Source organism: Mus pahari, chromosome 6 (assembly GCF_900095145.1).
Source record: "Mus pahari chromosome 6, PAHARI_EIJ_v1.1, whole genome shotgun sequence".
Classification (NCBI taxonomy): domain Eukaryota; kingdom Metazoa; phylum Chordata; class Mammalia; order Rodentia; family Muridae; genus Mus; species Mus pahari.
In genome coordinates this window covers 85,824,712-85,839,197 of record NC_034595.1, presented here as the reverse complement: position 1 = coordinate 85,839,197, position 14,486 = coordinate 85,824,712, and the positions used below count along the sequence as shown (strand labels likewise).

The window sequence follows — 14,486 nt, the reverse complement described above, 5'->3', positions numbered from 1 at the left end:
TTTTTTTTTTGGTTTTTCGAGACAGGGTTTCTCTGTGTAGCCCTGGCTGTCCTGGAACTCACTCTGTAGACCAGGCTGGCCTCCAACTCAGAAATCCACTTGCCTCTGCCTCCCAATTACTGGGATTAAAGGTGTGTGCCACCACTGCCCGGCAACCCCAGCACTTTTGAGGCAGGAACAAGTAGATCTCTGTGAGTGTGAGGCCAGCCTGGTCTACATAGCAAGTTCCAGGCTAGCCAGGGCTAGAGTGAGATCCTGTCTCAATAAAAAAACACAACAAAAACTCCATCAACTTCACTTGTAACTCGCTGGACCGCTGCCAGGGTGACTGTGTGTGGTGGCTCTGCTTGGTTGTCAACTATATCTAGAATGAGCTGAAACCCAAGAGATCTTAGACATGGAAGAAAAAAACACTTGCTCTTTGCCTGCTGGTCCTCACTCTTGCTGGCAAGTTTAGTCCTTCACGGGTGCTAGAACCGACTTCTTCAGGATTCCAGTGTCTACTGATGGCCAGCTGAGACATCCCGCCTGCTGGACTGAACAACTGTGAGATTCTTGGAATTTCCATTGGGAGTTAGTGATTGTTGGACTAGCTGGACCACAGCCTGTTAGTCGCTCTGAAATATCATACACACACACACACACACACACACACACACACACACACACACACACACACACACACACACACTTCTATCAGTTCTTTCTTTAGAGAACCCTGATTACTGCATTCTGGGAACTCATCTTACACATCCCTTAATAACCTTATGAAGAGGCTGGAGAAATGGTTCAGCGGTTAAGAGCACTGGGTGCTCTTCCAAAGTCAGGAGTTCAATTCCTAGCGACCACATGGTGGCTCACAACCATCTACAACAGGAACTGACGCCCTCTTCTGGCGGGCAGGTGTACATGCAGGTAGAGCACTAATACATAAAACAAATAAACAAACACCTTGTGAAGCTCCAGGCCCTCGCTTGCTGTGTTTAACCTTCAGTGGAGCCTAACCACTTGCTGCTCCAGTTGGGGTAGAGCGTCCTACCTCCCCACCTTCTCCAAGGTCCCCCTCACAGGCCCGGGGAACTCACTTTGAAGACCTTCTCGTCGGCAAATCTGATGGCACCAAAGGCCATTGCCTCCATCAGCACCATCACGGTCAGCTGCACCAGGTTGACCTTCCCCAGGACAGCGCCCGCTGAGATCAGCACAGGCAAGGTGCTCAAGGTAGCTGTCTGGATGCTGAGAAGCGGGATGGGGAGGGAAGTAGAAAGGGGAGGAGGAGGGGAGCAGGGGAGGGGAGCGGGAGAGGGAGAGAGGATGAGAGGATGAGGAAAAGTTCTCTCTCATCGGGCCCCGCCCACAGGAGCGCTAGCGCCCCATCAGGGCGGCGCTTGTGGTCTGAGTTTTCTTTGCCCAAAGCCAGGGTACAGTGATGCTGGGAGTCTCGGAGCCTCTCCTACAAGTCGCTGCGACTCAGAGTGGCTTTTTCTTCCCCAGGGACACAGCTGCCGGAATTCCACTGCCACCTCACACTTCCTTTCTGCCGTGGCCACCCAGATGCTCAGTAGAGGGCGCCCGTGTACCTGCTGGCCCACCACCCAAGCGGCTGGTTACTCACGGAGCATCTGCCAGTAAAATAAGAATGACCTATTTGTTTCCCCGGAGCTGGGCCAGGGGTTAGAAGGAAGACATTGTATATGCGTATATAATACAAAAATGATTAGCAATGGCAAGCACTTGAAGAGGAAACTCGTAAATCGAGGCCGGCACCATGAAGCCTGTCAAATCTTTCCTCTCCTGGACAAGTGTGCAGGCTCCGTGTGGGGATTCGGGTAGAGAAAAACATAGTTTTGTTGTTGTTGTTGTTATTTTGTTTTGTTTTGTTTTGTCTTCAGAGTGATTTTGGTTGGCTTGGGAGACACGGGGTTTCCTGAGACAGCTGTGCCAACTGGGCTTATCATGGAGGGCTTCCTGGGGGAGGTGGCACTGAGCTTTTCTCTGAAGTCTAGGGATTTAATGAAGCTGGCATCTGGATGCTGTTGAGAGGCTACAGAGATGCCCAAGTTTAAAGGTCAGCCCTCCATCAGCTGGGATTGCTAGGTAGGCATTATGTTCCCCATAGTGTACAATAGGTCAGGGAGTTGAAAGGATGGCTACTACCTACTGATAACAAAATGAGATTCAGGTCCCAACTGGCCTAGAACTAAAGCCAGAGTCCACCCGTCTCCAAGCAGCCTTCCCAGCATTCGCCGTTGTTCATGAGGCTCAAAGGGGAAGTTAAGAGAAGGACATGGGGAAGGGGTCCTGTGTGGACCAGGAGTGACTCAGTATGTGGGGTAACTCGGTGGTCATTGCAACCAGACATGCTATGCTTGGTGAGTGAGTGCTTACTGCTCTGACAAGCTCGGTCCAGAAATCACGAGGCAGCAGGCAGCAGGGAAAGACCCTGATGTGGGGTGGTTAAAAAGCTTGATTCAGCCTGGCAGCGGTGGCGCATGGCAGATGGATGTCTGTGAGTTCGAGGCCAGCCTGGTCTACAGAGTGGGTTCCAGAACAGCCAGGGCTACACAGCAAATGAAACTCTTGTCTCGAAAAATCAAGGGGGGGGGGATTAAAAAGGCTGACTGAGCAATATGGGAACCTTGGATGACTTCCTGGATAGAGACAACACCTGGGGAGTTCCGGTAAGAGCAGAATTCTTGAACACACATCAGATGCAACAAGGAAGTTGATCACTGCCTGGACTTTCTAGGGAGAGTCTCCTGACCCCCGGTACCACATAAATCAGCAGTAGTAAGAGCGCACTTGTAATCTCCACACTCAGAAGGCTGAGGCAGGAGGATCTCTTGTGAGAGGAGACCCTCCATTGAGGACCTGTCTCCATCAGATGGGCCCCGCCCACCAGGCCTTTCCCTCTCACTGCAGAATTGAACCACGCTGCTTCTGCTAAGTCATTTGCTGATATCAGAAGCAACATCCACCATGCACTGAGGAAAAGTGAAGCCCCAGGTCGGAGCAGACCCAGGTGGACGGCCTCCTGTGCCAACTGCTGAGAAACCCAGCCTCCAGGATCAAATCAGTACCAAATCAGTATCATATATATATATATATATATATATATATATATATATATATATTAATTTTCCAAGACTGGGTTTGTCTATATGGCCCCCAGCTGTCCTGGAACGTGATCTGTAGACCAGATTGGCTTCAAACTCACAGAGATCCACCTACCTAGGGCTCCTGAGTGCTAGGATTAAAGGCGGGCATATCCAATAACCAGCCACTGTTCTCTGTCTTTAAGATAGCGCCTCTCTAGGGCTGGTGAGATGGCTCAGCGTCTAAGACCACTGACTGAGCTTCCAGAGGTCTTGATTTCAAATCCCAGAAACCACATGGTGGCTTATCTGAAGAGGGCATCAGATCTTGTTATGGATGGTTGTGAGCCACCATGTGGTTGCTGAGATTTGAACTCAGGACCTTCTAAAGAGCAGTCAGTGCTCTTAACTGCTGAGCCATCTCTCCAGTCCAAATTTAAATTTACTTCTTTTGTTTTTCAAGATAAGGTTTCTCTGTGTAGCCCTGGCTGTCCTGGAACTCACTCTGTAGACCAGGCTGGCCTCCAACTCAGAAATCCACCTGCCTCTGCCTCCCAAATGCTGGGATTAAAGGCGTGTGCCACAACTGCCCGGCTTTTACAGTGTTCCTTTTTTTTTTTTTTTTTTTTTAAGATTTATTTATTTATTATATGTAAGTACACTGTAGCTGTCTTCAGACACTCCAGAAGAGGGCATCGGATCTCGTTAAGGATGGTTGTGAGCCACCATGTGGTTGCTGGGATTTGAACTCTGGACCTTTGGAAAAGTAGTCGGTGCTCTTACTCACTGAGCCATCTCACCAGCCCCAGTGTTCTTATATATAATAAAATATATATTAAAGAGAGAGAGAGAGAGAGAGCCTCTCTAGGTGACACTTCTGTATGCTGTTCTGTTTTGTGTTCGTTTATTCCTTTTCTTACTTTTCCTACTAGCCTCCGTCATTGTTCACAATGACAATCCAAGTCATTAATAACAAACTAGGGAGACTCCAAGGGTGAGCTATGGCTCCAGATCTCTTGGGTACCACAAGGTTGGCATACCCATACCCAGGAGGGCCAATTAAATTAGATTTTTGTATAAGCAACGAAAATCTTGTAGAAACAGTATATCCTACGTATTTTGTATGCCAGAGATGGGGGTCAAGAGGTCATGAACCTTCCCCCTCCTGAGTCAAAGCGCCCATATGACCCAGCTCCTTTCAGGTACCTGGACAGACTGTTGATCTTGTTCAATTGAAGGACCTGACGCAGGAAATGGTCCAGCAAGATTGCCCCCTGCACCCCGAGGGCCAACATGAAGAGGTTGAAGGCCACAGTGCTCCAGCTGTGTCTCCGAAAGGACGAGGACAGGAAGCCGAAGCCCAAGGCTGCCATGAGGGTCAAATTCCGGAGGACTGTGAATGAGGAGGGGTGGAGTGGGTGGGGATAAAGGGAGAAAGGTGAGAGTCAGACACAGTCACCATGACGGGACATCAGAGGTCATTTAAGAGAGCTTGGCCAAGTTGCTTCTCCTCTTTGGGCCTCAACTTTCTCATCTGAATAATGGGCTAATGACTACTGAGCACGCAGGGTTGAGGTGAGGGTAGATGAGCGAAAGCTGGTAAAGTGGTTCAGGCAGGTATGAGTGCACAGAAAATGGTCAACCGTGATGAGAAATCAACACTATGGTGTGGGCAAGCGCAGTGTCAGGGACCCTGTGTCGTTGGCATTCAGAGAAGGAAAAATTGCTCTGCGATTGTGGGCAGGGATCTACCATGAGCAAACATGCTAAGGCCTCTGCAGTTGATCAGTCCAGATGTGCCCAAAAGAGAAGACAGAGGGGGCTCAGAGTTCCTGTGGAAGAACCAAGTCATCTTCATAAGAAGCAGCTTGGAAAGAAATTATAAAACAAAGCAAGTCAAAACCAAACAAGCTGGGTGGCAGGAGCTTGTGAGCAGTAGCAGGAAGGGCTGGAAAGATGGGTCAGTGGGAAAAGGTACTTGTCTCACAAGCCTGGGGACCGGACTTTGACCTCCAAAGCCTATGGTGGAAGGAGTGAATGGACACCGGAGAGTCGTCCTCTGACCTCCACGTGGGTGGGAACTTCCACGCCCATATGCACATAGGTGCATTTGTGTGCACGCGTGCATCCAAAGGATCAATGTTTAAACGAAGGAAGAAGCCGGATAGTGGCTCACACACCTCTAATCCCAGCACTTAGGAGGCACAGAGGCAGGAGGATCTCTGAGTCTGAGGCCAGCCTGGTCTACAGAGCGAGTTCCAGGACAGCCAGGGCTACACAGAGAAATCTTATCTCAGAAGAAAGGAAGCAAAAAAGGAAGGAAGGAAGGAAGGAAGGAAGGAAGGAAGGAAGGATCGGGGGTGTGTGGGGGGAGAAGAGGTGAGCTGGCTCTTTCCCAGTTCTTGTAAGGGACCTGCTGGGCCAGCAGAAAATGCTGTTTCTGGCCTTAGGAGGAGCTGCTGAAGTCGTGAGTTCAAGTCACCCTGAGGCCCCAGCAGAGGAAGAAACGCTACTAACGTGATTCCAGTTTTTAATAATTAGCACATGCGGGCCAGAACCAGATAAACGTGGCTTCAGTGAGACTGCGTACTTTCCAGCTGTGTGGTCTTGGTCTCTCTGAGTTTTAGGGGAGCCCATGCTAAGTGTTTAACATTTGCTAACAGCCAGTGGTGGTTGATCTTAACCATCAACCTGACTGGACTGAGAGGTGCCCAGAAGAGCAGCAAAATGTCTCTGTCCATTAACTAAGCATCTGGACTCAGTGCCCCGTCTATCCAGCTGCTCCTTTTATTTTTTTAAGAATTATTTATTTTATGTATATGAGTACACTGTAGCTGTCTTCAGACACATCAGAAGTATGCATCAGATCTCATTACTGATGGTTGTGAGCTACCATGTGGTGGCTGGGATTTGAACTCAGGACCTCTGGAAGAGCAGTCAGTGCTCCTTACCGCTGAGCCATCTCTCCAGCCCCCTGCTTGGGTTTTTTATGGTGGGAAATGATTGTGCAACTAGAGACAATTGTAAACTGTTGCCAGGAATTCACTGATGAAAAGAAGATAGCAGAAAAACTGAGTTATGAGTATTTTCTAATAAACCTCATGAAGTTGCAAAGCGGAGACAAACCTGTGCAGGCATCACGAATGCGGGGAACCGGTCAACACCAGCCGGTAATACAGCCTTTCCATGCTCCGGCCCTTTTGTGTCAGATGAAAGGCTGGAATTATTGTTGGCACAATAGGAAGAGGGAGGGGCTGACAGCGTGAGGACAGAAAGCCATCAGATGTTGCTCATCTGTCCCTCGGCTTGTAATTAAGTAGATCTCACACAAGCCTCCACAGTGGGCCAGCTCAGAATTCCAAAGTCTCAGGGTGACAGGGCATGTTCTGCTTCACTTCTGACCTCAGGCACAGGGTGAAAATGCCACCCCAGGCGAAAAGATCTCAGAGAGGCCCTCCCTGATGGCCACCCCAAGGAAGGTTCTTCCTAAAGAATGTTCTCTGCCCCAGCTGTCTGGAGCCCAGTGCAGTGGGTCAGGCCTTTCTGTCTTCAGGGAGGGAGGGACGGAGGGACGGAGGGACTGAGGGACGGAGGGAGGCCGAGGCGTCACTCTCACTAGTCTGATGGGCCCCAGCACCTGCTCCGAACACTCCCAACCCTTCTTCAGTCCACTTGCTGCTCAGAGCCAGTCTCCAATCAGGCTCAATGCCCGCAAGGCTGCCAAGACCCTCGGGTTCAAGCTGTCAGGTCCCAGGGAAACCAGGGACAAGCACTAACCCAGGTGCCTATTAGCATACCAAAGTGCATGCTGGCCGCCTGGCAAGAGGCACCGGTGCCATCCTGGTCTTCTCATCGCTCCTCCTTGCCCAGCCTAGTGGCTTCCCTTCCCTTCCCCCACCTTCTATTTCCTGTACAACCCTGACATTTTGGCCATGTGTTCTCTTTCTGTTTCTCTCTTTGTCTCTCTCCTGATTTCTTTTGCTTGGCTCTCTTGGTTGGTCTGCCCTCCTCCCTCCTCCCTTCTCCCTCCTCCCTCCTCCCTCTTCTCTTCTCTTCTCTTCTCTTCTCTTCTCTTCTCTTCTCTTCTCTTCTCTTCTCTTCTCTTCCCTTCCCTTCCCTTCCCTTCCCTTCTCTCTCTCTCTCTCTCTCTCTCTCTTCCCCCCATCTCTCTTCTTGAATGGTCTAGTTCAGTCTGGATCCTTGTTGACACCTCTGCTGTACTCTTCCTCAGATCTAGAATAAAAACCTCCCCTAGTGCTGTCCCAAGCACTTAAGAGGCAGAGGCAGGCAGATCTCTGAATTCAAGGCCACACAGGCCTACGGAGTGAGTTCCAGGACAACCAGGGCTACACAGAGAAACCCTGTTTCGAAAACCCAAATACCCCACCCTCAAAACACCACAAACCTTCTCCTTAGCTTGCTTTCTTGCTCCTTTTTTTTTTTGTTCACAGACCAAAGATAAGCTGACTCACCTGCTTTTGAACCAAGGTGGGGAAACCAGCCCTAGGTGTTTTTTTACATATCAAAGTGGACCTGGCCTGCAGGTTCTCCAAGCATCCCTCAATCCCTACTTGGCATCCCCTGCCCCCCACCCTAAACTTTCCAGGCTAGGGCTGGGCTGCCCCTCCCCCAGAGGCTCTTTCTGACATAATCCAGACATTTTAATCTCTCTCTTTGTCTTTCTTCCTCCTCCTCTTCCTCCTCTTCCTCCTCCTTCTCCTCCTCCTCCTCCTTCTCCCTCCCCCCCCAAACTCTTTCTCCCTACTCCCACCCCATTCTCTCTCCCCATGGTGACTTCTCTGGCCGCTGTCCTTGGGACCAGCAATCTCATCCAAGAGCAACTTCCCAATAAGCCTCTCTTTAATATACTCTTATTCTTATCTGGCTTGAACTGGTTCATTTCACCGGCCTAGAAATAACCTATCAGTTATTACTACGCTAACCACCATTAAATGGTGCGCTGGCCACTCCAGCCTTCTGTGTACAGGTAGAGAGCCCCAGAGGACTCGGCCACATGACAATCTGCCTAATTGAGCTTTTGGCCGTTTCTTTCCCAAATCCTAGCCAAATGGAATTTCTGTTGAGACATATTTCCCCACCTTCTGTGTGCAGTGAATCTCTGAGGGAATTTGGGCCAGTGTAATGAAGGTGCTTCTGACCAGGAACTGGCTTGTGAACAGAGCTGTTTACTAATCAGTCAGTCACCAGAAGGAGAAGTCACCTGGTCTCAGTCTTAGCTCTACACACTCGGTGGACACTCTCATTACCGGAAAGTTCCTTTGGTGTCACTTCCACTGGAAGACACACACAGTGTCAGCGGGCGATGGGTGACACCCCTGTGATGCAGGAGGTGGCCAAGGATCAAGGTTCTGGTGCCTTAAGGAGTCCCTACCTTCTCCCCTGATGTGGGAGGAAGTGTGCAGTGTGGGGTCCATTTCCCCCTGTCCATCTCGGCGATGCTACGGGGCAAGGGAAGGAACACCTCACTTCCTTTGCACATCCTCTGAGGATGGTTCAAATTCCTCAGGAGCCAAGCCTGAAGTGTGTATGCACAAAAGTACGATGGACATTTAAGACTGAAAACTGTGGCCAAGCAAAAACCATCATCCCCCTGGAAATGTGTACAGCCTTGGGCTGCACAGCACTCTGAAACAAAACCTGTCGCCGCTTGGCATCAAGGCAGTGCCACTGCAGGTTGCGAGGAAAGACTAACAGCCTGGGAGGTCTTGACTTGCTTGGGGCCACACAGCACCTCTGTACTGAACTCGGTTCTGGTCTGGTACAGTGAGTGCTTTTCTGCCAGGTAGGCAGGCTCTAGCTCTGGTGTGCGCCTCCTTAGGCAAAAGGATCTCATCAGGCAAGTCTTTGGTCCTTTCTGAGCCTCAGTTTCCCTCTCCGGAAACCATAGGGTTGGGTTTGTCAGTGTCTGTGCCCTTATGGCCCTGGAACATTCTGAAGAAGGGGTTAGGGGAGGGTAGAGAGGAAGGGGGTAGAGTTGAGCCTGAAGGTTAGAAATTAGGGGGTCGGGGGTGGGCGGCGAGGCATTTCCTGGCTCAGCTGCCACCGGCTCCAGGAATGGGGTCTCGTGGCTTTCCTCCTCGTCCCTGATTCCCCCCCCCCCAACGGCCTCACAGGGTCCCAAAGCAGGAACGGGTGCCTTGGGAAGAAGAGACTGAGGGAAACAGTTCCCAGACACTCTGTCGCTGATCTAGAACGCGGGCAGTCAGTCCAGCTCTTCAGCGATAACATCTGGCCTCGGGCGCCCTCCCTGCTCCCCCCTACCCCCACCCCCACCCCCGAAGCCCAGCTTTTCCCATTTCCTCTCCTGCGGCTCCAGGCTCAGACTCAGACTCACTTTTCTCCCGGCTCCCTCCCGCCCCTTCCCACCCGCCATCCCAAGGCTGCGTCCTGCCCAGAGACTTGGGCACCTCCGTGGGCGGTAGCTTCAGTCACCACCGCACCAGCCAGGGTTGATAAACTGGTGGACCGCAAGCAAGGTGTTTGGAGCTTGATAAGGAGCTGGGACGACTGGGTGGGGGAGGAGTTCCAGTGCTGGAAGTGAAATTTCAGGCCTTCCTTCTGGGAGGTAAGAAAGTGCCTCTGAGCGCAGCGGCGAAGCAATGGAAGCGGTCTCCAGCAATCTCATGGCCGGACCCAGGTCTCCACCTCAGTCGGTGATAATCACCGGTTATCTTTCCCGTTTTACACATGGAGGAAGGGAGGCACAGAGGGCTGCTGTGACTAGCACAGGCGACACAGCTGCTAAAAGGTGACAAAGAGATTCGAACTCCATATACACTCTTGCCATGTGCAGGGAGACCTGAATTTGCATGTCAGGGGTAAAGCCCTGTTCTCTCTGTGCCCCAGCTCCCGGGTCTGTAAAATGGGTGGCGACACCTGCTCACCGGCTCCTGAAAGGTCTGGTGCTGTGACAGGAGCACACTCGCCTGTCATACATTAGATCTATTACTGCAGCTCTGCCCTTAAATGTTTCCACAGAGACCTCTTCCCTTTTCTCCTTCCGGTTCTGCCCACCCACCCTACCCCCTCCTGATAGTCCAAGGAAACAAGACATAGGAGAGGAACTCTTCGGCTTCCCCCCTCCCCTCCCACTGCCCCTTCCCCTCCCCCAGCACTGTTTCTGTCCCCAGAGTCTCCGCTCCCTCCTGTCCCTCCATCACAGGAGCAGTCTGGGAATACAGATAGAGCTTCCCCCCCCCCACCCCCGAGCTGGAGGTACCAGGTGTGAGGTGCTGACTCACTGGAGAACCCCTCTTGTTTCCCCATAATCCTGTCCCCCGAGGAGAGCAGGGACCAATGGTGGCTTCCTAAGCAAAGGTCCCAAGAGATAGTCCCCCAGTTTGGCAGTCCTAGGATGGGGCTGTCTCTGGTAAACTGTTCCAGATGGCCCCCAGCGGAGCACGCCTCTGGGTGTAGTTTGCTCCCCTGTGAGTAGGGACCTTGTAATTAGCCTTAGACAATGGGATACCAGGAGACATTGTATACACGCTTCCCTCCACCTCCTTCTCATTTGCTGCCTGCGGCTGCCAGGTGAAGTCTGAACGGGCCTGAAACTCCCAGCCCACACCAATGCTTGCTGTGGGGAAACTCCTAGGTTTTGGATAGATGATTGACCCCAAGTGAAGCTGCCAAATGAGTAATACTCCCTTGCTGAGCCACAGAATCATGGTCGTGGGTAAATGACATGGTTGACCTTTCCCGCCCCCACCTATCCTAGAACTCTGTAGACCAGGCTGACCTCGAACTCAGAGATCCACCCGCCTCTGCCTCCCAAGTGCTGGGATTAAAGGCACAGGGCACCCCACCATTACCTGACTTGACATGATTGCTTTTTTTTTTAAGGCACTAAAGTTGGGGATAGTTGATACACAGCTATAGATGACCAATAGATTCTGCTTTTCCGGGTTGCAGTTTTTGTGTTTCTTTAAGAACTGGTGAAGTGTGGTGCTTTGAATGCGAACAGCCTCCACATGCTCTCACATTTGAGTCCCTCATTGGTGGACTCTGAGAATGGTTAGGAGGTGTGGCCTTGTTGGAGGAGGGGTGCTCCAGCCTCAGGCTTTGAGACTTCAGAAGTCTCTCGCCATCCCTAGCACACGGGCCTGCTGGAGGTCTGAGACTTGAACTTCCTACTGTTCCCACCTCTGTGCCCTCAGCCCACCCACGGACTCTAACCATCCAATCAGATGCTTTCTTTCATAAGTTGTCGCCAGCATGGAGTTTCATGACAGCAACGGAAACTGATGTGCGAGGCTGTCACCCAATCACCTGTCTGCCGTCATCCCTGCCCACCTGCCTCGCCTCTTTTTCACCAAGTGTAGGCGATTGTATCTCCTAAATGGGGCTTGGGTCTGACTCCTGGATCCTGCTCTCTCACCCCTGCCCATTTGGCTCCATTACAGGCGACCCAGACGTGGTTAACAGAGTAAGACGCACGCAGCCTGGAAGATGCCCAGGACAGACAGACAGTCCTTAGAAGTGGCTGGAAGACTGCATTAGCACTCCACTAAAAGCTGATGATCTTTATCTATCTATGCATGGTAATTCTTTTTCTTTCTTTCTTTCTTTTTTTTTTTCTTTTTCTTTTTTGTTTTTTTGAGACAGGGTTTCTCTGTGTAGCCCTGGCTGTCCTGGAACTCACTTTGTAGACCAGGCTGGCCTCGAACTCAGAAATCCGCCTGCCTCTGCCTTCCAAGTGCTGGGATTAAAGGGGTGTGCCATTCTGTCCTGCTTTGAAAATTTTTTTACATGATAATTCTTTCAATTCTTTTTATTTATTCAATAATAATAATAATGATTATTGTTTGTGAGGGAGTTGGGGTGCATGGGTTTAGAAGGAGACCATTAGAGGGTATTAGATGCCCTAGAGCTGGAGTTATAAATGGACATGGTGGGAACTGAACTTGTGTCCTCTGGTTTTAACCCCTGTTTCACCTCTCCAGCCCTATTTATTAATTTGTGAAAATTCTGTTGCATTACAGAACTTTTTTTTTTTTTTTTTTTGGTTTTTCAAGACAGGGTTTCTCTTTGTAGCTCTGGCTGTCCTGGAACTCAGACCAGGCTGTAGACCAGGCTGGCCTCAAACTCAAAAATCCTCCTGCCTCTGCCTCCCAAGTGCTGGGATTAAAGTTGTGTGCCACCATGCCTGGCTGCATTACAGAACTTTTAAGAATTACGTCCATCCATTCATTCATTCCTTTGTTTGTTTGTTTGTTTAGGATATACAGAAGTTGGGGTCAGGGCTGGAGAGATGGCTCAGGCTCAGTGGTTAAGAGCACTGACTGTTCTTCCAGAGGTCCTGAGTTCAAATCCCAGCAACCACATGGTGGCTCACAACCATCTGTAATGGGATCTGATGCCTTTTTGGTGTGTCTGAAGACAGATACAGGGTACTCATATGAAGAAGAAAAGAAGAGGAGGAAGAGGAAGAAGAAGAAGAAGTAGTAGTAGTAGTAGTTGGGGTCAACTTGCAGGCATCAGTTGGCCTGGGTGGTTTCCCCAACTGTCAGCCTGATGTGCTGTTAGGTGATGCTAGGTTAGTGACAACATCAGAGTACCTAGTTCCTCAGTGAGAACTGGAGGACAGAGCAGCCTGCCTCACTGGGTTGTAGTGAGGGACCAATAGGAAGCTGTTTGGATAGTACCTTGTATACAGCAAGTGCTCAATAAAGATCAGCTGCACACTCCATGTGTCCAGTCCTTATTGTGCATGCAATGCTCAACTTCGTGGGGAAACAGGAAGCGATGAAGTTAAAATGAACATTTGGGTTGGATGCGAAAGAAGTGAAGGAACCTGGTGCTGGTGGCGCACACCTTTAATCCCAGCACTCTGGAGACTGAAGCGAGCAAGCAGATCTCTGAGTTCAAAGCCAGCCTGGTCCACAGAGTGAGTTCTAGGACAGCCAGAGCCGCACAGGGAAACCCTGTCTCGAAAAAATGTGCACACACAAAGAGAGGAAGGAGAACGTGCAGGAGCCTCTGGATGGACTCCTGTGCTTCCAGCTAACTGGCTCAGGCTGCAGCTCTGTCCCTGGGACACCCCTTGGGGACACCCCTCGAGGGGCCCATCTGTTTATCATGAGCATTCTGTCAGCCAGGGAGAGCCGAGGCTTCAGACGTGTCGGGCTGCTTTGTACAGGAGCAAGCACACCTCACTGTGGACATGGGACTCATTTAGGTTGTTCTCATCACGGCCACACATACAATAAACCGTCATTCCCCAGCAGCCACTCTTTCTTGGCTCTGGATTTGAACCCTAAGCAGGCTTTCCAACCCTGGAGAGAAGGCAGGGAAGAGGGGACATGCAATGTAGAAAAGAGCCAGCAAGCGGGGGTGGGAGGTGGGGGTGGCTCTCTTTGGCAGAGGACCAGTGTTTGGTCCTCCCAGCATCCCACTCTGGGTGGCTCATTATTGTAACACCGGTTCCCAGGGGATACAGTGCCTCCCCCCCTCACGGAGAGCTACATTCATATACACCCCCACATGGGATACATACATCTAATTAAGAATCATAAAAATAACTTTTTTTTTTTAAAAAAAGGAAGGAGTGACAGAGACCCCACCATGTAGCACAACACAACCAGCATGACAGACGTTGCCACAAAGGAGAGAGCATTGGGCAGAGAAGTAGAACACTGTAAAGACTGTTTGAACAGGGGACTCAGGAGCACAGACAAGCACATCCCTGTACTGTGCTGGCAAATCCAGATGGGGCTCTAGGAAGAGAGAAATCCCAGGGACCCCGAAAGCCCAGCCCACACTGTCTCTGTGCAACCAGTGGGAGGGCTGGAACCCCTCTCCTTGGGAATAGTGTAAAACAGCTGCCCCCCCCCCCCGCACCCTTGGGGAGCCGCAGACCTCCCCTACCCTCGGGCGATTTGACCCCTCCCCTGAGCCCCTCACCTTGATAGCTCGCCATGAACGTGTGATCCACCTGGGCTGTGTCATGGGGGATGAAAAAACAGAAGAGGAGAACAAAGGCTGTCTGTAGCACCAAGGCCCACAGGGGCAGGCAGCAGCGGAGGGACCGTGGGTACTTAGAGCCCATCTCGTGTCTGTTGCTGTGCCTGGGTTCTGCCAGCTGCAAGCTTCAGGGGTGTCCCCCACACGCACTTGAAGGAGCGATAGGGAGAGACACCCACCAAAGGTCTTATCTCAGGCTGCAGGGCTGGCCTAGCGCGGAGGAATGTCATGGGAGGAAGAAGCAACATTTATTTAGTATGGTTGTTCATTCAGCCTGTCTTGGTTTTTTTCATTGTATTCTATTGGTTTTTTTCTTTTCTTTTTCTTTTTTTTTAAAGATTTATTTATTTATTTATTTATTTATTATATGTAAGTACACTGTAGCTGTCTTTAGACACTCCAGAAGAG

The 14,486-nt window shown here is 50.8% G+C and overlaps 1 protein-coding gene across 1 annotated transcript in view; it reads right to left on the bottom strand.

Annotated features, from left to right (window-relative positions):
* The window catches only part of LOC110323419 (blood group Rh(D) polypeptide), a 31,435-nt gene extending 17,176 nt beyond the window's left edge, over positions 1-14,259 (bottom strand). The window contains exons 1-3 of the mRNA XM_021200632.1: positions 14,019-14,259; positions 4,302-4,488; positions 1,086-1,236 (exon numbers count right to left, since the gene is read on the bottom strand). Coding sequence (XP_021056291.1) covers positions 1,086-1,236; positions 4,302-4,488; positions 14,019-14,163 — 483 coding nt within the window. The 5' untranslated portion in view covers positions 14,164-14,259. The remainder of the gene's footprint in view (positions 1-1,085; positions 1,237-4,301; positions 4,489-14,018) is intronic.
* Between the last annotated feature and the right edge of the window lie 227 nt (positions 14,260-14,486).